This window comes from Podarcis cretensis (assembly GCF_951804945.1).
Source record: "Podarcis cretensis genome assembly, chromosome: 10".
In the NCBI taxonomy this organism is placed as follows: Eukaryota; Metazoa; Chordata; class Lepidosauria; order Squamata; family Lacertidae; genus Podarcis; species Podarcis cretensis.
The window spans coordinates 42,402,848-42,427,520 of record NC_137179.1 but is presented as its reverse complement, the minus strand read 5'-3'; the positions used below and the strand labels follow the sequence as shown (position 1 = coordinate 42,427,520).

General features: G+C 40.2%; 1 protein-coding gene across 4 annotated transcripts in view; it reads left to right on the top strand.

Annotated features, from left to right (window-relative positions):
• Positions 1-24,673, top strand: part of SYT1 (synaptotagmin 1) — a 354,682-nt gene that overhangs the window by 258,730 nt on the left and 71,279 nt on the right. For 3 of the 4 annotated variants that reach the window (XM_079991843.1, XM_079991845.1, XM_079991844.1), the window contains exons 5-7: positions 12,716-12,838; positions 16,090-16,257; positions 23,230-23,397. In XM_079991843.1, coding sequence (XP_079847969.1) covers positions 12,716-12,838; positions 16,090-16,257; positions 23,230-23,397 — 459 coding nt within the window. The remainder of the gene's footprint in view (positions 1-12,715; positions 12,839-16,089; positions 16,258-23,229; positions 23,398-24,673) is intronic. The other variant, XM_079991846.1, reaches the window with a different exon arrangement.

Below are 24,673 nucleotides of genomic sequence, written 5' to 3'. Positions count from 1 at the left end.
AAGTATATATCTTGTTCTTGAGCAATGTTTCATTTAAAACCTGAGTGAAAGTGTTTGAATATTAGACCATCAGTGGACTGACAGCAGTATTGTGTATTGGAAAATGATTAGCACAGCCCTTGCTAACCTGGGGTCCCCCAAATGCCTTGGACCATCAGCCCTAATAGGAGTTGCACTCCAGAACATCTGGGGAACACTAGGTTGCTAAAGCCTGGGTTAGCATAATTCTCGTATCAAATAACAAGGAAATACTTTGAAGAATATTCCACTGGTTTTAGTGGAACATATTCTCTAGCAAATTCACATGAGCATGTAGCATTTATTGGAGTTTGAGGTCTTCAGGATACAGCCCAGAATCTTTTTTTCCCCAGTGCTGAACTCCTGAACATCTAAAATAGGATATTAATGAATGTGCATTGGTATTCCTCATTAAACAAGACAAGATTATTCTCCTACAGCCTAATCAAATGCATGTTGACTCAGAAGTAAGAGCCATTGAATTAAGTGGGGCTTAGTACCTAGTAAACATGCATTAGGATTACATTGATAGTTCTTGGCACTCTTTGCTGACTCTTAATGTCCACCTACAGTAAAGAGACAACTCTTGTATGGCCACAGGTATCCACCAAAGCACTTTGATACAATGAATGAGCTATTAATCTTTGGCAAGGGAATTCTTGCCATCTTTACAAAATTACAATTCACAGAATCTTTGGGGTAAACCACTTCAATTTATTTCCAAAAGATAATATAAGGTGGGTTTGTATGTATTCCAAATGCCACAGGTTTAACAGGTGTATCTTATGGGTCTTAAAAGGAAAGAATCTTAACATGTGAAGCAACACTTACATTGCAGAATCTGTTTCAGGAGCAATGTTGATATCCTGGAATTTTAATCTTTCCTGCCATGCCTTTATTGGGACTGCCCTTTTCTTACACAGAATCAATTGCATAATGACAGAGCGGGTCTTCCAGATCACAGGGAGTGGTTTCTTCTCTCTTTTTTGATGCATTGAAGTCTCTGAACTGGAATTCAATTGGTAAAAATTACTACTCACTCAAATTAGGATTACATACATTATCTGATGCAAAAAGAAGATGATATGTGTAGTAGCCTGCCTCCAATATTGATATGTAGGATAAACAGATATCAAGGTGTTTTGGGGTGAAGGAGCTGCCCATAAGCAAGACTGTATAGATTACGGATAAGTTCCACTCATGGTGGTCTCTGAAGTGGCTGGTTCTGCTTCTTAGAGAGGAAATATTATTCACAGCATATGCGGTGAGAAGATTCACTAGGGGGGTGGGGAAATGTAGACAATTCCATCCAAACCTTCTGTAGGTTGTCCTTCCCTTTATATTTGGGCTAGGACACTGAAGTAAGGAAAATTCCTGTTGTTAATTGGCAAGGAGAAGTGGCTTGGGTCTGCTCAAATCATTCTCTACAAAATATAACCTCTTCCAGAAAGTTAGCAAAAGGGTGTTCTGAGGGAGAGTTATGGTGGTGGGGAAATGAAAGAAGGGGGCTGGGGCAGGGCCAGGGCCATGGGAAGAGGAAGGGGAAGAATGGAATAGAAATTAAAGATAGGGGGGGTACCTCCTTGTCTACCCTGATATAGTATAATGCAATAATGCACTGTTTTCCATCAGTGTGAAGCAGAGTTTGGGAAAACTTAGATTGTGTTAGACCAGATATTACCTAGAAAGGGGGAGAAAGTTACATTGGAAGGTGGCAATTCTATAACTCTCCTAGATTTAGTTCCTCCCTGACCCCTGCTGGCTAGATTGTGTTGCCGCCATTCATTATCTCACAGAATAACTGCAAAACTACCTTGGCATGGCACGGAATAAGTTAAAATTCTAGAATAACTTTAATCAGTACGTTTCATTCCAAAAGCATGATTTAGCAGATATTTTAATTTCACTTCAGCAAAGGATTTTGTTTCTCATTTACATGCTAATTGTGATTTGCTCCTTCTTAATTGCTGAATCTACTATGGCAGTTGTGATCAAACCTTTCCACTTGAAGACAGAAATAACTTGAAACTGCTCTACTATAAGATCCGTAGAAAAGTCTCTTTATGCATTGATAATTATACTAATGGTAACAATCTGTCATTTCTTTGTAGGATAAATTGTGTGTACATTTTGTTATCTTTTTTGTGAAATTTGTTCTGTATTATTATGTAATAGTTTTCTTGTGATTCTATTATATATTAAGTGTTCTTCATTATATTTGTTCTGGCCTGGATAAATGACCAAAAAAGTGATAATAGCACTGTTAAAACTTTCAAATATATGAGTATGTTTTAGTAAATTCATACAGAATTTGGTAGAAGCCTCTTCCACTGAAGCCAGAAGTCTAAAGTCTGTTTCTAATTCCTTGTTAAATGCAAGAAATAAATAAATCTTAGGGATTATCCACATTTACCTTTCCTCCACACTTCCCACAGTCCACACTTTAAAACTCTGTGTCCAAATGCTCTCCTCCCCCTTTCTTAAAGTTAAATAAGAACAAATGGGGAATTCGCGTAAAACCCCAAATTGCTGTTTCTTGTGCTTCAGTTTTAAAGAGTGGGTTTTCGTGGGGAAAGCTCTGGGGCAAAAGAAAAAGCACTCAGACACAGAGCATTAAAGTGTGGACCTGTTCCTGCAAAGAGCAGGACAAAAGGTAAATCCTTAGAGGCTGAAGAAAACTGCTTTCAGTTATTTTACACAATGGATGCTATCAGTAATTTAAAAGAGAGATTAAAAATTTGTTATGTAAAGTTGTTGAAGCAGCCTTCAACAACCTGGTACCTTCCAGATGTTTAGGACAACTCCCATGGCTGGGACTGTTGGAAGTTCTAGTCCCAAACATCCACCAGGATGGCAAAGGCTGAGGTATAGTGTTTCGAAGATATAATTATAGAATTGCCATAAATTTCAGGTATGTTCCCCGTCATACACCATCAAGTGGGGGAGAGGCATGGTTCCAGCTTTTACTTTAATAGAAGCTACGGTTCCACATTACACAATAAATTAAGTATAATATGAATTGAACTTGGGCTAAAATTACTTAATACAATGAAATCTGTAGCCGTGGTTCAACTCCAGTTAGTAAAGCAAACAGCAGTTTCCTGTGTTTCATAGAATTGCAGAACTCTGGTTTGTTCCAAAATGCAAGCAGGCATTTTCATTTTGTCCGGCATGTGAAGGAGAAAGAAAAGGAAGGTGGGCTACACAAGCTCAATGCTCACTGCGGCTCATTGTTGCTCTTCTAAACTAAAGTTTTCATTTCTAAACCATAATTCTGAACCAGGCTGTATAGTGTTATGCTTGCAGACATGTAAATTAATAACAACATGTTTTAGAAGTCCCGCATCTCCCAAGGTCTCATTAATAAACTCCATGGGTTGTATGTTTTCTACCATGTTCCCCCCACACATATCCCACAAAGCTAATGGTGCACCTTTGGGCTGATACTAGAAACATTAACAGTTCAAGTTGTGGCAGGCTAAACCCTAAATGTAAGATATTTCAAATATTAGGTGTATTTGTTTTACTTTTTAAACAGAATTTAGTTATATTCACAAAGCTTGAATGCCTTCTGGAATGCCAGAAACACCCATTTTAAAGTTACTAAATGTAACTTTTATGCTTTTATGCACTTAGAAGGAGCTATTACACTTGCAGCATACACTGGTTCTGCAAGAGAATAACCAACAGCCATTTAATCCTGCTGTAGTTAGTGCTGATTTTGTTGGGAATCAGCTGAGTAGTTTTTTTCAGCTCTTTCCAACTTTATGGACGTGCCAGCACTTGCTCAGCACTTCTTATTGGGCAAGAGACAATTTGTCTCATTATCCAAATTTCAAATCACTAAAATCATTATTCACAAATTGTTTTCCCTTTTTGTCTATATGCATAAGCTTTCATTGAAATTCTATACATGTTTAATTAGAAGTAAGTCCCATTTAATTCATTGGAGCTTAATCTCAGGTAAGTGGATGTAGAATTGCAACTCTAGTCTTCTTCTGTGATGTATCCTAAGTGACCAAGTTTAAGTTGATGGTACACACAGATTTATTAACATATATAATAATTACATGCTCTTCATTTTATATACCATATATATTCAGAGTAGTAACCTTCATTATGCAAAGGTTCGCATTTGCATCAAGAACAGTGTACCGAAAAATAATAATAATGCAGTTTTCTAGCCTGGAAGCTCATAATTAAAATAAGAGGGGCTGCAGGGCCCATGTGAGCAAACTGTTGATAGACCTTCAACTTTTTTCATAATCCTCTCTGGCAAAGGAACCACCATTACGTCCTGACTTCCCTTAATGTGACATGCTGAGGTGTTTACGTCATATCTGACAGTCCAGGAGAGTTCAGTGCAGACCAGCTTTTTGCACTCTGCAGCAAGAGTAGGCTTTTCAGGGCGCAGAACAGCCTGCAAAATGTCAAACCGCATTGTGCTCTGTGTGTCGTTTTAGGTCTCACATGAGCATGTGGGGGTGTGGCAGCAGAACAACAGATAGCACAAGCAGTTGCTGCAACTCCAAGAAGTGCTATGACAGACAATGACCTTATTCAAAAGGGCCCATTTCATAATCTCCTCCCTCCCCAATTTTCTGCAATTACCACAAACACCTAGTCTTTAGAGTTATAGACATCCATTATTCTGAATTCTTATTTTACCTTTTCTTACTCTTCTTCACTAATCCATGCTATCTGATCTAGTCAGGACTGGCCTAAGACATTTTCCTTTTTGTGGCAGAGCAGCAAATATCTGCTCCTACCCTCCACCCCACTGCCCCCCACCTGTCAAGGTGTGCAAAGTACCCAAGTTTGGTCAACAAATATTGGCAGCTGAGGTAGAAAATCCCACAAGCACCTCCCACTATCTATGACCGTGAAAAACACAGTAATTACACACTAAATAACCAATGGTTTGCTGCCCCTTTGTGACACTCAAAATCAGCTGCCTGAGACAGCAGCCTTGCTCTGCTGATTGGTAGGACTGGCCCTTATTGAATAGTTTTGTTCTCTTTTCCCTTTCCTGCCTTCATGCCACTAAATTTATTCTGCCAGGAAATCATTCCTATTTTTATAGGTCAGAAGTAGCTAACAAGGTGCCTTCCAGATCTTGTTGGACTGCAACTCCCATCATCCTTGATGTATAGTCATGCTAGTAGGGGTTGATGGGCCTTGTAGTCCAACAGCAGCTAGAGATCAAGTGTAGAGAGAACCATGGCTAAGATCAAGTGTAGAGAGAACCATGTTGGATGTTCCTGCTATAGATTCCCCTTTACAGCATATGGAGCCAATTAATCTTCCTGCAATCCACACACCCCTGTTTGCTTTTATGTTATCATACCTGACAGCTCACCATTATCCTGACAGCTCACCATTATCTCATCTGTATTACCTCTCTGACAGAGATCATATCACTTGCGTTTTACAGAATGTCTTGCACATTGTTAATGTTAAAGAAATCATGCTAATTTTAAAGAAATAAATACATGTATTAGACTAGTTTTTTTAAAAAAATGAGATGAACGCAGGCAGGAAGTGCTCTTACCTTGTAACAATATCGTTCTCTTGCAGTTGTAGTCTCCGTTCCAGAGCAAGGGTCCTTGACAACTGTCTTAATTAAAATCAGTGAGGCTTCTTAGTACTGTAAATGTATTTAGGATCAAAATGTAAGCTTTTGTACTTCCAAGGATTCTGGTGTAAGTGGTTTGTGGTCTGCAACAGCGTAATCCTATATGTGTTTATTCAGGAGTTAGTCCCTCTTGGTCCAATAGGGATTACTCCTGTTTATGTGCATAGGATTATAGCCTGAGGATGCAGTTCTGTACATTCTTACTTGGAAGTAAGTCCCGCTGTGTTTAGAAGAGTTTACTCCTGGGTAAGAATGTGTAGGATTGTAACCTAAAACTTTTATGTGTATAGAAAATAATATCAGTATCTAGGGGAATAACTACTGTACTTAAGTAAAGGGTGGATGATCATAGGTCTCACAGCACAATCCTAAGCATGTTTACTCAGAAGTAAGTCCTGTTGAATTCAATGGAACTTACTCCCAGGTAAATTGTGCATAGGATTGCAATCTGAATTATGTAAAGGTGTTGAACAGCAAATGTACAATCTATGTAAATGGTCATTTCTCCATGGTTTGACTAATGTTTTTGTGTGTGGATGTTTTAATTTTTATTTCTTCCTTCTATGTCCTCCTTATCTATGTTGTGTCTCATGACTGTTCTGGATTGTCACTTGCGGTAGGTTTATTTTGCTCTTTGGACACACCTAGTCTAAAGCTCTGATATATTTAGTCTCCTGACAGCTCTGGCTCCTCAGCTGAGATTTATACATAGCTTTGACACACATCAAGAGGCTGAACCAAATTGATTTCTTTCTTTTGCAGGATTATATTTCAAACCCCACCCTCAATTTTCTATATATACTAAGCCTGAAGGTATTAGAAAGCTCAAGTTTTGATATGCACAGAAAATAATGTACACATTTTTCTTTCATTTTTGCATAAAATCAAAGTTACCAAAACTGCTCAACATAAGAAGAAAAAAAATCTGTTTCCTATTGGCTTTAAAAAGATCACAATCTTATTCAATTACAGTGTGCTTCATATCTTGTGCTGTTTTTATATATATCACATTTGCACTTTTAGACAGCATTTCTCTGCCTTCTTAAATAGAAGTAAGCCTGACTGAACTCACTGTTGTTTACTTCTGAGTAAGCATGAGTAGGATTCCACGGGCAGTTCCTCTGCAACCCTGAATTGCATTAAACTGACTTCTGGAAATATGTTGCTGTATCTGGAAAATATTTGGTCCATTATTTCTTGAAGCATCTTCCTATCACAACTTTCACTGCTGCAATTTATCAGTCTGCAGCAATCCTCCTGTGTCTCCTTATAATTTTCTGCTGCCATTTCCTCCACCCCATGTAAGAAGAGTGGGAAGGGGTGAACATTCAACCCGAGAAACACTCTAATAAGTTCTGATTTAATGACTCTGAATTTAATGTATTGGTACAGCAGAATCCTTGCTGAAGCTCAGCCTTTGGGAAAGGAGTCGACTTAATTATATCAGTGATGAACAGTGGCACTGAAAAATTATCAAAAATTTAGTCCCATTTCTTGAAGAATAATTGCAGCAATGGTCTCGATCTTTTATTAGGTCACAAAGTGTTAGAGGAGAGGGAGATGTAATATCTCAACCATTAAAATTACATCAGGCTGAAATGTTCTCACTTGCTAGATACTTTGATTTTACAGAAAATATGTCTCTTGATTAGATCAGGACATTGGGACTTGGCACCGTTTATGCCACTAACTGTGATAGTATGTTGCTGAGTTTTCTTCCTGGTGCTTTTCACCTGCTGGGGGCGGGGGGGGGCAGATATTTGCCAGCTGCATTGGTACTTACAAGGATATGACTGCAAACTTCTAGCATAACTGTTATAACGTCAGCAAAACGTTGAGTTTTCTGACGTGCTGCTGTTGAAGCTACTGTCCGATCCTCATGCTTGATGCAGGAAGGCTACAATCAATGTACAACACAGTACTTATAGTCAAGCCATGTCGGCATGTTCATTTATCACTTCTTCCAGACATGGTTTTACCTGTGCCATAGACAGGGATCTTGTGACTCTCTAAATGTTATTGGACTTTAACTCCAATCATCCTTCACCAGTGCTTTTTTTTCTTTAAAAAATGTCTAGGGGGACTCTCATTTTGACTCAAGAAAACCACCATTTTAGAGTTGAAATCAGGAAAAATAAATACATTAAATGGACCAAAGTACAAAGATTCACAAAATGTTTAGGGGTATGTGTACCCCTGCATCCCCTCAGAAAAAAAGCACTGTCCTTCACCATTGGCTATGCTGGCTGGATATTATTATTATTATTATTATTATTATTATTATATTTATACCCCGCCCTCCCCAGCCAGAACCAGGCTCAGGGCGGCTAACACCAATAAAATTACAATAAAATGTAAAAGAAAAACAAAAAAACAGTTAATTAAAATACGAGTTAAATTACAATTTAAAATGCAGCCTCATTTTAGTAGTAGCCCATAAATCAAAACCATAAGGGGAGGGAAAACATAAGGGTCAGACTGATGGGCCAGGAGGAACGGCTCCGTCTTGCAGGCCCTGCGGAAAGATGTCAAATCCCACAGGGTCCTGGTTTCTTGTGACAGAGCGTTCCACCAAGTCGGGGCCAGTACTGAAAAGGCCCTGGCCTAGTTGAGACCAATCTAACCACCTTGCATCTCGGGACCTCCAAAGTGTTGTTATTTGTGGATGAATGTGGTCCCGTGGCATTCTGCACCCACTGGAGTTTCTGGGTCAGCTTCAAGGGCAGCCCCGCATAGAGCAAGTTACAATAATCAAGCCTGGAGGTGACCGTTGGATGGATCACTGTGGCCAGAAGGCACTGGCACTAATTGAGCCCCCGCAAGAGATGGGAGTTGGCCCCCTAACCCCATGTCATCCCGACCCAGCCAGAGGATCTTTGTCTTCGAAGGATTTAACTTCAACCGGCTCCCGACCAGCCATCCAGCCACAGCTTCCTAGCATCTGGTCAGTGTGTCCAGGGCCGAGTCAGGGCAGCCGTCCATCAACAGATAAAGCTGGGTGTCATCAGCATATTGTTGACAACCCAGCCCAAAACTCTGGACAACCTGGGCAAGGGGGCGCATAAAGATATTGAAAAGCATCAGGGGGAAATTTTGCCCTGTGGGACTCCACACACCAAGGAGTGCCACGGCGACAACTTCTTCCCTAGCACCACCCTCTGTCCCCGACCTGAGATAAAGGAGCGCAGCTATTGTGGGACTGTACCCTGAATCCCCAATGGGACGCAGGTGGCGCTGTGGGTTAAAGCCTCAGCGCCTAGGACTTGCCGATCGAAAGGTCGGCGGTTCGAATCCCTGCGGCGGGGTGCGCTCCCGCTGCTCGGTCCCAGCACCTGCCAACCTAGCAGTTCGAAAGCACCTCCGGGTGCAAGTAGATAAATAGGGACCGCTTACCAGCGGGAAGGTAAACGGCGTTTCCGTGTGCGGCTCTGGCTCGCCAGAGCAGCGATGTCACGCTGGCCACATGACCCGGAAGTGTCTCTGGACAGCGCTGGCCCCTGGCCTCTTAAGTGAGATGGGCGCACAACCCCAGAGTCTGTCAAGACTGGCCCGTACGGGCAGGGGTACCTTTACCTTTACCTTTACCCTGAATCCCCACGTCGGCAAGGCAGTGGTCCAACAGTTCGTGATTGACCATATTGAAGGCTGCTGACAAATCTAAAAGAATCAGCAGTCCCGATCTGCCTCAATCCAGCTGTCTACGGAGTTGGAGGGCAACAACAGTTAGAAGGCCACATGTTCATCATTGCTGTTCTACACAGTCAGGTCCCACCAGGGCTGGATTTAGGTTTGATGAGGCCCTAAGCTACTGAAGGTAATGGGGCCCTTTATATGTCCAGCTGTTCTTTGTCAACAACAAATTGCCACTGTTTTTTGTGTTGAATATATGCTATATGGCAATTTATGGACCTAATAGGTATCTAAAGCTATTTGCACATAACAAAATATGCATTTCATCAAAGTAATTGCTGAACTGAAATACAATTAAGAAGTATATTAATAGTGACCTTTTTTGGGGGGGCAAGAGAGTGGGGCCCTAAACTATAGCTTATTTAGCTTATAAGTAAATCTGGCACTACCCACTACCTATGGCTGATTTTTTTAGTGGTATTATAGGTGTCCTTAATTAGCCAATTGGATGATCACCTGGAAATGGGATATATGACTTAAGTGAGACCAAATTGGCTTAAATCCAAACTCTTTGGTTTAACTGGGTTGCAGGTGACCAATCTGCTTCTTAAGTTTTTCCCCTGAAGGTCTGTGGTGTGTGGGGGTGGGGAAACAACTTGGAAATAAATTTGTAAGTGGGAATTTACAAAAAGCATGCAGCTGTTTAAAAAGATGACAGTAATTCCTCTTTAACAAATTCTATTGATAGAATGTGTGAAAAAACAAAACGATATATGCAGGAGATCAACAATGGAATGAAATCACTTTCTTTCTTAGTCACATCTATAAGAGTTGTATATTGACAGGGTTCAGAAGTAGAAAGGGAAGGGAAAGGTCCAAATGCATGGGGGGGGGGAGGACAAGTCCTATCAGATCAGTCAAAAAGTCCCTCTAGTTCTGCATCTTCTTTCACACCAACCAGATGCTTAAGGGAAGCCCCCAAACCAGGCACAAAACATGATGCTGTTGTCCCTTAGCAGCTAGCATTAAGGGTATTGAATTTGGTACGTCAAAAGACTTCCTCAAATAAATGTAACTGAGAAATTTGCTTTTAATGTCTAGCCATGAGGATGTAAGTGTACACTAGCCATTTCCAATTCTGAGCTGGGGTATACTTGGAATACCACAAGAAAACTGCCAGTATACTGTGGGAAATAGATTGTGGGTGGTAGCTTGACTTCACCCTTCTAATGTATGTTCAATCTTAGCTCAAACCGGTGAAGCTTTCTGCCACTGCATCTGCTTGTTATGAATGCAGCTGCTAAAAGTACCTCTTTCCGCACACGAAAGACTTACTTTGCACTCAGGATGATGCCCTGTTTTGGTGTGTGAGGGGATATGCTTGCATTTCAACAGAGCAGAGAACAGTACCAGTCTGTGGCCTTTAGACCCCATCCAGCATGGCTAATGGTCTGGGGTGATGGGAGTTGTAGTCTTTCAACATCCAGAGGGCCTTGGGGTCCCTATCCCTGACCTAAAGTCTATTGATAAATGGAACAAATAAATAAAGCCCTATTTGCCAGTTGCAGATTAATTTGACCTCCGATCACTTGTGTTGCTTCTGCTTTCTAGGTGACAGAGGGGTGAGACAGCATCCAGGTTGGCACAGTGCAAATGCAAATAGGGGAATAACACAATGTGTTTGCACCACACTGACCTTGCTGCCACATCACCCCTTCCTCTTTACATGCTGTTAGGCAACCAACCAGAAGTCGGATGAGTCAGATGAGTACAGTCACCCTAGCATGCTGCCTGCTTCTGCCAACATGAATTAATCTACCCCTTTTCTTAGTATAATTCATTAAGCAAGTGAGGGATACCTGATCTTTGGCCTTAGAATAATTGTGTGTGTGTGTGTGTGTGTGTGTGTGTGTGTGTGTAAGCAAACTGAGCTGGGGTCTTATTTATTTATATGGGAGTGGGATAATTTATATCCCATCTCCCCAAACTTTGGGGTATATGATCTACCTTTCCAAAGTTTGAAGCTCATTTTCTAATAGGAAAAGGCAAGGGCATAAATTTGTGATTGGATTGAATTCTCAAATTGCAGTTACAAGTAAATTAGATGGTCTAATTCATTGCTGCTGTGCACTGTACTGTACGTAATTTCCATGGTGGTACAGCAGACAAGTGCATTTGTTTAATATGATCATGCAACTGATCAAAACACTTAACTTGTTTTGAATGAAAAGTTACATGCTGAGATGTTCACTCCAACTAAAGTTAGCCATGACTAAGGCTGGCATCCTATAATGACTTATATAGGGTAACTCCCATCAAAGTTTAATGGAGAAGAGTGTGCTGCAATTCGCTTTACTTTAGTCAAAGGTAGTCCTGCATCACAGTCCTAACTATGTCTACTCAGAGGTAAGTACATCTAATTGATAGGGTTTCCCAGGTAAGCATTGTACAATTGCCAACTGAATTGATTAGGGCTTTATGATGCAATCCTGTGCACACTTGCCTCAGAATAAATCACATTGAACTCAGTGGGGCTTGCTCCTAAGTAGGCACACATAGGATTGCTCTACTGGAATTATATATGATGCAAACTTGAGCTTTCTAATATCAAACAAATTAATGCTTTCAGTTTGTTATTTTCTCTGTTGGTAAACACTGCCACTACATTTTAAAACAACTGCTGTTTTGGCCAACAAATTTGTCCATAATTGTGTTAACATCAATGTATATTTAAATCAAGTTGGTTCAGCCTGGCTTTAAACTGAGAACAGTTGAAAAGAAAAAGAGAACGAAAAGGGTCTTCTTTTCTGTGACCGTGCATTTGCTAATGGCATAGTGATACCTTTGCTTCCATATGCATCATGAACAGAGAGAAAAAATTGAAATGTTTGGGCATCTCATTTTATGAAGAAGTCACATAGCAACATTTTAAATAGCAGTAATTCTACAGAAGCACTTTGCTTTACTGCAAATAATTCACAGCATGCACAACTGTTTTAAATTGAATGACTGTGCAACCTTGCCTCTTTAATAGCATGTTTATCCACACTTGCCTCTGGACAAAGCAATTTAATTCAATCAAAGATTTTGCAAAAAACAAAACAAAAAATAAAACCCACCCCAACAACAACACGTTGACATTCTCTTTGTGTTTCAGGCTTTGAAACAATTCTTGCTTGCAATACCCTCAAAAGACACTTCCCTCCCCCTTTTTCCATTGCTTCCTTGCTGCTTGCTGACGATGATATTTCTGCAACGAAAGTAGTCTGAATATATATATATGTCAAAAGCATATATGACTTTGTGCCATCCTGCTTGCTTTTAATGGCTTTCGCTATAAGGGTTGAGTGCCACTGCCTGCTTTTCAGGGGTTCACTTGGAAAGTACAGTAGCCCTGTTAATTACTTCTATTGTTGCCCCTGTTCATTGCAGGCCTTAAAGGATGACGATGCTGAAACAGGGCTGACAGATGGAGAAGAAAAAGAAGAAGCAAAAGAGGAGGAAAAATTAGGAAAAATTCAGTATTCTTTGGATTACAACTTTCAAGACAATCAGGTTTGAAATAAGTGTGATCAGAGTGTGTTGTTTGAGTCGGGTGTGTGTGTGATGCATTTCTCCAGCTGCCACAGGTGCACCCCAAATCTATTTCCCAGGGGGAGGAGCAAGCTCTGTTGCACACCAAAGTCTCTTCCACTCAAAGGCAAACACAATTGAATATGAATATAGCTATATTTTTACACATACACACGTACTCATTTTACTCATATTCTCAACATTTTAAATGGTATTGGGGAAGTGTTGCAGGCATTTTCTTTCCACAGGTATTCTAACCCCCTGTTCCCCTCACAGATCCACAATGGCTACCCCATTCTGGGAGTTGTGGCTCTGGGAGAGGAATGGAAGTCACCGTACAACTCTCAGTACCCTTAACTAAGTACCGTCCATGGGATTCTGGGAGGAGGGAGGAGCCATGACGGTTAAAGTGTTGTCGTTGTGCTTTAAATGCACAACAAATGAGGACATTGAAAAAGAAAAGAAGGGGTTCTAGTGACTGAGTTAATTAAGAGTACAAAGGGAGGGACTAAGAATCAAAATGAACAAAATTGAGCTTGCTGAACTAATTATTACATAGAATACAAGATCGGGAGGCGGGTGGAAGTAAGGAAAATAAGGTTTTGAAGGGTATAATTGGAAAGTGAGTTTATTTTTATGTCAAAATTTCCTTTTTCTTTTTTTTTTTTCTTATTTTTTGTCTATGTTGTTTTTTCTTCTTTTTTGTATAATGTTTGTGAAAATTTTTCTTTTTGTAATGTTTGTGAAAATATGCTTTTTTGTTTTTTTTTGTGGAAAATGTAATAAAAAAAATTATTATATAAAAAAAAAAAAAATGCACGGTGGGGATCTGACCTAAGAGAAAGAATTACTTTCTGTAGGGAGATAACTACTCTTTTTCCTGTTTATCCCTACTATGCGTTTGTCACATCAGGATACGAATTCTAACTCAGTAAATTCATGTTGGGAGTTCTCCTTTGACACTTTTGGTGTCTAAGGAAGACATACAGTGTAAAGCCAGCACCGATCCCTGGTGTGTCTTCAATCTTTCTGTCTCAACAGTAAAACTTTATTCAATATTCTACATACCTTTTCAAGTAACTCCCACACCATCAATTGTCCTTCAAAGAACAGCATTAAAGAAATCACCAGTCAAAGAATAAAGAGGTATACAGAGAGAGAGAGACTTCCAAAAGCAAACACATAAACAAAAGTATCCTGTATTTTAGACCTTTAGTGGACCACTCTGTAGCACTAAGAGCTCTTGAAATCAGTGTGGAACTTTTAAATCTTCAAAGAATAGTGGATGTTAAGCAGGCGAGGGACTAGAGAAGCTGAAATCTTTTGTAAGAAATAGATATAACCTTCTTCAGAAGATGAACAAAAGTTGTCCTGGGTTTTATTAAAAAGAATGCTATTTTGACTCTAGAACATTGGCTTGGGGATTTTTCCCCCCTCAAGAGATTTATATTTTTGCTAGTAGATCTTTGGTAGTGCTCCAAGTATAACTAAGGTGCTAACTAGCATTTATTTACGGTTTCATAATTTCTTCTGCTGCCATAGTTCAGACATTATATTCCCCTGTTGGGCTCTTAACAATTTTCTTGGGATGGATGAGAAAAAGCAAGAACACAAAGATCCATGGCCAGGAAATCCAATTACTACTCATTGTTGGGAAATTGGAACAAGATCACCAAAATACTCCCTGGAGCATAATGACTCCATTCTAGAGAGAATTATTTTCTTAAAAAAAGAATTGAATTACATTCCCTTTCGACTAGCTCAGTGTCACGGGCAGGCAAACTGATCCTGTGGCTCCTGGGTGGCTAATGTGGTATAATATATTCCTAATACTAGACTCAACCAGCAAATACAAAACACAAGAATCATAGAAACAAAAGCGGGTGTGGTGACACTGACAGGCTAACCTATATTCCCCTGGTGTGACTCTCAGGGCCATAGCTCAGTGGAAGAGCACTTTCTTCATATGCAGAAAGGCTGGTGTTAAGTTCCTAGCATCTCCTAATAAGCCTGAGTGAGACCCCTGCCCAAAACTGTGAAGTGTCACTGCCAATTAAAACTATAGACAGTACATAGCCAGATGGACCAATAGTCTTGACTCAGTATGAGGCCGCTTCCTGTGTACATCTGTTCAAACCAGTTGCTCATTTACATTGCACTCGCAGTACCCATGCAGGTAAGGCTTCAGTCAGCGTGCGGTACTTTCTTAGTGATTCCATGAAGCCACTCTATATCCCATTTATAAATGGAACACAACTGGGCAGGCCAAAGGACATCATAGCACCTTCCTTTGTGGAGAGCACCAGAATGGAGTGGGGAAGAGGGCAGCAGCCAACTGCTATAGCCGCATAGTCCAGGGTTCCGGCAAGGGTCGTAGCTCACTGGTAGAGCACCCCAGATTCAATCCATGGTATCTCCAGATAGGTCTAAGTATGTCTGAAACCCTGGGGAACTGCTGATAGGCAGTGTAGAAAATACTGGCCTGGATGGACCAGTAGTCTAACTTTATATAAGGCAGCTTCCAATGTTCCTGTGCCAGAGGGTTTTAATCCCACAGACACATGAAACAAGAACCATCTTTTGCCAGCAAGGAGCACACATGTTTCATGCCAAACCATGGTTTGGTTTTAGCGTTAACATATATAATGGGTCAGTATAAGATACATAGGTAATCAACTGGTAAAGAATCCTTCCCTTTTAAGTATATAAATTTAACTGTTAGTAATCATGTATCGTAAGATTATTTAACAATACATTTTAAATTGCAGAGTCTTTTTAAAAATAATAATAATAAAGCCCCAGTAAAATTATCTGTTAGGGAGCTATTTGATGGTGGCATCACCAAATAAAATATAAAAATCCATATATAGCTCTAATCAGCAGCAGTTTAGATGCCTCTTGTCTGCTTAAAAACAGCTTCTTGAATCTGCGGCGGCTGTAATTGGGGTTTGGATGTTTGGTTTTTAAAGAATCATGCACCTTTTTTCAAATCTGTGTTTATTAGAATGCTTTGTTCTTTTTAAAAGGAGAACTGCAAGTGTGTGTGTGTGTGTGTGTGTGTGTGTGTGTGTGTGTGTGTGTCAGCAGGTGCATGTATCTGTGTGCAACCATATTGTTCTGTACATGTATTTATGGAGAGAGATGTCAGGAGACAAGGCAAGCTCTTTCGTAAATGCTTGCTGAATATTCTGCTCTGCTGATTCTTTCTCACTTGCCTCTCCCTCTGCTTTCAGCTTTTGGTTGGGATTATTCAGGCTGCAGAACTGCCTGCTTTAGATATGGGCGGTACATCTGATCCCTACGTGAAGGTTTTCCTGCTTCCTGATAAGAAGAAGAAATACGAAACAAAAGTTCACAGGAAAACTCTTAACCCTGTCTTCAATGAGCAATTTACATTCAAGGTATTCTTTTGAATAATTACATGGCACCCATTTCTTTGTTTGCTATGTATACTAAAGGTTAATCTCTTTCCCAGTCACAGAATTGCTTATGTCCTGGTTAACTGGTGACCCACGGCAACAATGGCCTTTTCTCTTTGGGAGCCATTCCAGTGATTGCCCTGCAGTGAAAAATGTAAAGGACAAAGGATTATTACCAGGAGAATAATTCAACGTTAGCCTCAGAGCTCTGCTGTTTTGCATCTTTTCATGAATCTGACCTTGAGTCTGACTGAAACTCCTGTGAGGAAGGGAGCTGTAGCATGGACTCTTTAGGTTTCCTGGAAAGCTGCTTTTGCTAAAGAGCCAAAGCCCATTCCAGAGGGTGGGAGATATCTGCCATGAATGAGATGGGGTTAAATGCTGCTGCAGACCACCATTTATGAGCAAAATGAAAAGCTGTGTGCCTTATGCACTTGGAAACAGTGCTAGGAAGCTAGTGCTAAGAGGCCTCTCCTTTTCACTCTCTATGACAGGCATGTCCATTTTGGGGGCATAATCTGGCTTGTCAGTTAGTTTAATCCGGCTCCTGGGGCAGTTTATTTCCTGTGGTAAAACTTAAAAAAGCTCAACAACTTCAGTCCTAAAAGAAGCTCAACAACTCCAACCCTAAGGAAAGGTCAACAACTTTGGTTGGCCCTTTGGTTGACCCCCACAGCCCTTCACTTCATCAGATCTGGCCCTCTATGATCTAGCAAAAATTAGTTGGTCCCCTAATAATGACAATTCCTGATTGTATATTTTGGATTTTTTCTTATGAACCAACAACTGCCTCCTTAAAAAAAATAAAAAAAAAAAATCATGAAGGCCTCTGCTGGTGGAAAGCACAATCTCCCACACTGTATTGGAGGGTCTGGCAACCTTCTGGAGGAGATTTATAGAAGGCTGTGGAGGGAAGAGAAAAATTGCTTTTTAACTCTTGTGCCAGTAAGGTCCCCCACCAGTTTGGAGACACTGCTATTTCCCCCCCCCCCCCCACTATCAGAGGAGCACATATTCCCGTTTGCTTAACTATTACTAATAACAGTACTTGCCAGTGTTCAAAACACTTCACAAGCACTACCCTAAAGCCGAAAGTTTTTCAGTGAGTTCATGGTGCAGATGAAAGACATACCAAGGCCTTGCTCATTCTCTTAGCCTCCATGCAGATCACTCTCTTAGTTTCTACCCTAATCTTTGTAGAAAATGGGTAGCCCTCTGTGCCTTTGTTGCTTTAAATTGGACGTCTTCTAGACAGGCTGATAGCTGAGACTTTGACACAACTGGGGAAAGAAGTCAAGAAACATGCATGTCTAAACTGGCGAGACCATATAACACCGGTCCTGAAAGACCTACATTGGCTCCCAGTACGTTTCCAAGCACAATTCAAACTGTTAGTGCTGACCTTTAAAGCCCTAAAAAGCCTCAGCCCAGTATACCTGAAGGAGCGTCTCTATCCCCATTGTTCAGCCCAGACACTGAGGTCTAGTTCCGAGGGCCTTCTGGCGGTTCCCTCACTGAGAGAAGTGAGGTTACAGGGAACAAGACAGAGGGCCCTCTCGGTAGTGGCGCCTGCCCGGTGGAATGCCCTCCCATCAAATGTCAAGGAAATAAACAACTATCTGACTTTTAGAAGACATCTGAAGGCAGCCCTGTTTAGGGAAGTTTTTAATGTTTGAAGTTTTATACTGTTTTTAATGTTCTGTTGAAAGCCACCCAGAGTGGCTGGGGAAACCCACCCAGATGGGTGAGGTAGAAATAATAATTTCTTTTTCTTTTTCTTATTAATGTTTTCAGTAGGATGAGAGAACAGTTATATGCATGTTTATTCATAAATTGGTCCTGCTGTGTTCAGTGGGGCTTACTTCCTAGTAAAGTTGTTTGGGATTGCAGAAAAAAGAAAAGAAAAACAGAATGAATAATTGAGTCTGGAACACATGCAGTTTCTTTGGGGTGGGGAGGGACACTGTAAATGAAGTTTGGTTCTCTTTTCCTCTGATCCTTTCACCTAAAGGAATTATCTTGTCATTATGGCATGTTCATTCAAACACCTAAACATGAGTGGAAATGGAGAGAGGGAATCAAGACATATATTAGAGTGCTGTGCAATGCTGTCCAAAAAATTCAGAACCAAACTCAGAACCAAGTTTCCAGCAATATAACAGCAGCACAGCTGAACATCCTTTGAAGGGTTTTCGTCTGAAATGTTCACTGCACTTCAATCGCTATAGGCCTTTCCCTTGGTATACTTAGTCTTATAATGACAGCTCCAGTTTGAAAGCAGGGACAATAAGAGATTGAGGCTATGTAATCACTCAACAAGAAAGATATCCCTAGAGGCCCCCGACACTACTGCAGACATAAGCCGTTTTCTCTTGAAGATGTTCATAAAAATAATCCATTTTTTTTTCCTTTGGTGTGGGGAGGGAGAAGAAACTCCTTTTACTGAGTTTTTCCTTTGAGTTTATTTAAAATGAAATGAAACAGTAACTTTTAAGATTCAGGTGCCCAAAGCAAAAGGCAATGGTAACCATCTCCAATGGCCTGGTGCACACATTATGCTCAGCCCAAATCACAAGAGACTACCAGAGATGAGTAACCACTTTGCTCCTGTCTAGTCGTTCTATTGCAGTGCTAAGCCAAGCCATAGTTTGGTTTAGCATATTGTCAAAAACCTGGGCTCATGGTTTAGCTCTCCTGGACAAGTCACAAGCCATATACCACGAGACAAACCATAGTTACAGTCCATAGTTAGTTTGGGGAAAGCTAATCCATGAGCCTGGGTTCTATGGCTTAGCATAGTGCAATGCAGTGGCAGAGTGACCCAGGAGGAGCAGAGCAGCTGTGATCTCCTTTCCAGGAGTCTGCATGCTCACACATTCATACTGAGCTATGGTTTGGTCTAGTGTGCTGGGCAAACCAAAGTGTTATGGCGTAAGAAATAAAATAAACTGAATCAGTCAAGGCACCTACTGATCGCCACACAATTGTCGCAGTTCAGCAAACAATGCAATATTCTTACAGTAGCACCATTTTATTGAATAAAGATCTCAATGGATTAAATCCATTGATATTTTGGGTTCTCATACAGGAACTCATACAGGAGTCTGTGCTTTGTCTTTTATTTCAGCCATGGACACAGAGAGAGCATTCCCACATACACAAGATATTAAGGCTGCAATCATCTAGACACCCTGCCATATTGTGAAAATCCAGACACAAAAGTTGTTGAGCAAAGTTGCTGAGCTTTTTTGGCAAAATCACAAACACATTTTGTGATTTTTAAGGGAAATCACAAAAAATAACACTGCCAACATGGGTTGCCATACGTCCAGATTTTCCCAAACATTTTTAAGTGATTTCTGCCCAGACACTGCTTCTGACTGCAATATTCCAGCTATTTCCAGGAAATTCCGGACATATGGCAACACTGCTTAATGATACATACTTAGGGTTGCACTGTAAGCAACCCCTATTCTTACTGATGTTCTGCGGTGCTTTGGATCATGCCCACCCATCTTGAACATTCATATTTTGTTACCCAGAAATGTCCATTAATATTTGTCACGTTCCATGTCATGGCTAATGAGTTCAGGGGTGGTACACCATAAAACGTATCTTGTTGTCATCTTCTAGCAAGCAATTATGAGAATTTTCACTGTGTGCATAATAGAAATGCACATATCTCTTTAGTCTTCTGCATTAGTTGTTACAGAAGTAGCCATGCCGTATTTTGGGCCACTCATACATTTCTCCTGAGTCACAAATAGGATTTCCTTTTTGCTCTTATCTCCTTAAAGGGTTTTTAAAAAATAAAAAGTGATTCCTCAGCTTCTCAGATGATAGAACTGCTTTTAATTAATACATTTATGATCATACATATTGAAAGCTGAAGTACTAAAAGGAATTTCACCCCTGGGTTTATATCTTGACTTAAGAGTGCCAGGAGAATGTGATTCTTTTTGAACCATCAGCATCTGAAAAGTGAAGTGCAATTCAGAATAAAGTGTTCAGCCACGAGGGAACCTTCAAACACTTCTGTGATGCCTCTGGAGGCTGAAGATTTCTATATCTGCAGCCTGTGTGATTTCTGGCCTGTTGTCATGGGTCATCAAAGTAAAAAATCTACCGCAAGAGTTCTGTGCCTATGTTAATCACATGCTTTGTGTTGAATGCACAGAAGGGCTTCATGGGCACCCACCTGAGTCCCTGGATAAAAAGGCAGGTGGCAGTACAGGTGAAACTCACCCACATCAATGCTGTAGTCATAATAATAATATAATAATAATTTATTATTTATACCCTGCCCATCTGGCTGGGTTTCCCCAGCCACTCTGGGCGACTTCCAACAGAACACTAAAATACAACATTTTATGGTCATTGCAATAATATTGCAGGACTCCCATTTGGCCATATGGTTGATAATTAGATCAGCTTTACTGCGCAACCCTATACATGTCTATTAAGAAGTAAGTCCTACTGAGTTCTGCAGGGCTTATTTCCATGATTGCAGCTGTAATATTGTGAACAAATACAATATGGTGGCTGGCAGTGATAAAAGTAAAAATTATTTGTGTTAGCAGATCTGCAAAATTATTATCATGCAAGTGGGACCTGTAACAGACAGTTACAGTGCGGAGTGCTTCTGTTTAGGGTCCCAGCCACTGCATTCAGTCCCCACATCAAAAACTGTCAGTGTTCTGCACATGTTGAGCATGCTCAGTTCTCACAGGGCTGTTGGGGGGGTGTTTAGTTAAGTTTCTTCCTAATTATTTTGGCACTGCTGCATACCTTGAGGTTCTTCTGAGCATGTCTATACCTCACACTTGTGAGTGAATGGTGCCAGCTTGGCTACAGAAGTAGTGGTCCTTGCAGCCTGAACTTCTGAAATAAACAGAATAATGTACTGCCTGCTAGATCACGCCAATGGCACATCTGGTCCAGCATCCTGTTCTCACAGTGGCCAACCAGTTGCCTGTGGGAAGCCTGCAAGCGGGACATGAGCACAACAGCATTCTGCCCACCTGTGATTCCCAGCGACTGGTATCCAGGTGCATAATACCTCTGACATTTGAGGCAGAATACTGCTTTCATGCCTAGTAGCCGTTGTCCTTCCTAATTCATCCAGTCCTCTTTTAAAGCTATCCAAGTTGCTTTGTACCGCACCTCGGCACGTAAATCTATAAAAAGGTAAAAGTTTATACAGTACAAACAGTCTTCAGGGAGGCTGCTTTAATGTTCTGTTCAGATACCCTTAAAAGAAAATGTAACAACAATGACCCCAAAAGTCACCAGTGAAGTGTGAAGCTTTTCCCACCTCTTTATAATCAAGCATATGGCTTAAAAATAGGGATAAATTAGGACGGCTGTGCATCCTACTTTAGAAGGAACACTTCTCTGTTCGAGGGCTCTTTGATCTAAGTCCAGTTTAAAGATAAAGAAGCATGAGAAGGGGAAACAAGCAGGGAGCGCAGTTAGGATAGGAGACTGAGCAGGCATGCCGATCATATAGTCTTCTCCACTATGTTGAGAAGTATTGCATTTCTATTTCATTTACAGTAATTATTTCTGAACGTGAATCTATACATATAAATTAGCATATGCAAATTGTATGCAGATCTTTATCTTCTTCTTTTTTTTTTCTTTTTTTTTGGTGATGCATTAAATGACCCCTTCGGATCAGCATTATGCTACTGTCTTTGTATAATGTCAGGATACAAGTTAACGTGTGCTATACCCCCCCGCCCCCTTTTGCCTTAACGGATGTGCCTTTTAACCTGAAAATTTCTTCACAACTTTTCAGGAACTAGCACGATGAGAGGAAGGCCAAGAAAACACAGGTTCTTTTGAGAAGAAATGAAAGCTAGATGTTTGCAAAGGACCAAGGCAGATTTTAATGCTCAGCCATTTGACTTCACTTTAATTCCCCTCCCCTTTTAAGAAACTTGAGTAACAGTGAGAGAGAGATTTACAGGCACATATGGAAGCATTCGTATTTGCAAATATTAATGATAAGGGGTTTATTAAAAATGGTCAGGCCAGGGGTGGGGTTGTGTTATATTGTAAATAAAATTCCAATTAAAAACAGTCAGGCCTCCACCCCAAATTCAACATTTTTTGCTCGGTTTTTCCAGCCAACTAAAGAAGTGATACTTCAGCTGCATCACTTCCCATGAATATGAAAAAAAAACCATGACTAATGATCCTCTTCCTAACCTAAAGCATCTGCCCATGACACATCAGAACAGGTGGAAAATTAGCCAGAGCCTGGCCTTCTGCTGCCAACATTTATAGCAATGTATCATGCTGTAGGATGAGCTTCAATATCCATTTGATGAAATGCAGAATCCTGATATGGGGGGCTGTAAAAGAATAAAGCCGCTTTCAGGTAGCTTCCCCATGACCACTTACTTGAGATTAAGCCCTATTGAGCTCAGTGGGACTTATCTCTCAGTAGGCAAGGAGAGGATTGTGCTGGAAGAAAACTGCCTAGTCTCTAATTTCTCTGTGTCAGACATCGAAAGCCAGTGCTTTTCCATCAGTCTGTAGGCTGCTGTTTTTTGGAAAGTGACAGCATGATTTATTGAGAGAAGCATTCTGCAGTATTGAAAACTCATGTATCTGTGGGGCAAATAATTGGTCTTTAGTTTCACGTTGGAGTCGTAACTTCAAGAACTCAGGGCAAATGCTGCAGACTGATGAGCAAGCTACCACATTGTTCTGTAGAATGCTCTAGTCTGCTATTACAAACCAGTGCATCAGATGACTCTCCCACAAAATGTGTGTCATATTTTTCCCCTAGTTCAATATAAAGGAAATGACAGCTGATAAAACAAAGAAATGGATTTGGATTGCAGTGAAAGCATATTTACTGCATAGGCTACATAACCTGGCATTTTCTCATTCTCTGATTTTATTTTTGTTTTATTTTTTTTGTAAAAAATAATAATAATACAGGTGCCGTATTCTGAACTGGGAGGAAAAACCTTAGTGATGGCAGTATATGACTTTGACCGCTTCTCCAAACATGATATCATTGGGGAGTACAAGGTGGCCATGAACACTGTGGACTTTGGTCATGTGACTGAGGAGTGGCGGGATTTGCAAAGTGCTGAAAAAGAAGAGGTAAGAAAAGCATATCTATTGTTGGCATTCGTTAAACCTCAAAAGAGTAGTGGGCAGAATCTGACTCCTGTTAATCTGAGGGAATAAAATAGCTCATAAACACTTAGAAAATATTCTGCTATAATAAATTAAAACAACAACAATTTTGATATCCGTTTGGTATCCTTGTTTTATTTATTATCTCATTGCATACTTCTTGCACCTTTGTAACACTAAAACTACACTTTCCTCCACCCTCAGTAACCAAATAATACTGAGGGATATGGGTAGGTGAGAGAAGAAAGACAAAAGCTTTTTGCAGGATGTTTGGGTGAAGGAAAAGTTTACCGTAGGTCAGAGACCCACAAGTTTGGAGGAGGTTCTGCCATTTTGATTTTGGGAGGATGCTAATTATGAACACTGATTTGATGTGTCACTACTCACTTGTACACTGAAAAGGATATACCAAGAGCTCTGGCCAAAAGTTTCAATACAAGGAATAATTCCTACTCAAGAGTTGAAAAGAAAAACGTGTATATTCTGCTAAGAATAACAGTTTTAAACTAATAGTAAATTTAAACACAACGTATAAGTGCGACAGTTTTAAAATAATAGTAAATTTAAACACAACGTTTAAGTGCAGAAATAATGTAGTTTCAAATATGCAGTGATATAGTATAAAGGTACATAAAATACCAGTACACAACAATTGTTTTATACAAGTCTCAATGGCAGTTAAAAAGAGTCCATGTTATATAAAGTCAGAATAAAGAATCAAATAGGGCCAAAAAGAAGTATCCGGAGTATGAATTAGATGTACGACTCAGTAGTGGTGACCAGGGCAGGGCCCTGTTTCGGAGTGAATGCCTTCTTCAGCTGGTAATATCAAATAATATGTCAAAATAGATCAAGGTTCTCCAATACCATAAATCATAAATATAATGAAGTATATACATTCTGAAGTGTATTAACGCCTATCATGATATTTGGTTCCATACCTCAGTTTTTTAAGGAATATAAATCTGTTGGAAGCCTGTATCATTCAATTCTTTTGTGTTTCTTTTTCAACATGCGTTGAAATTCTCATTTCTAGACGCATGTTGAAAAAGAAACACAAAAGAATTGAATGATACAGGCTTCCAACAGATTTATATTCCTTAAAAAACTGAGGTATGGAACCAAATATCATGATAGGCGTTAATACACTTCAGAATGTATATACTTCATTATATTTATGATTTATGGTATTGGAGAACCTTGATCTATTTTGACATATTATTTGATATTACCAGCTGAA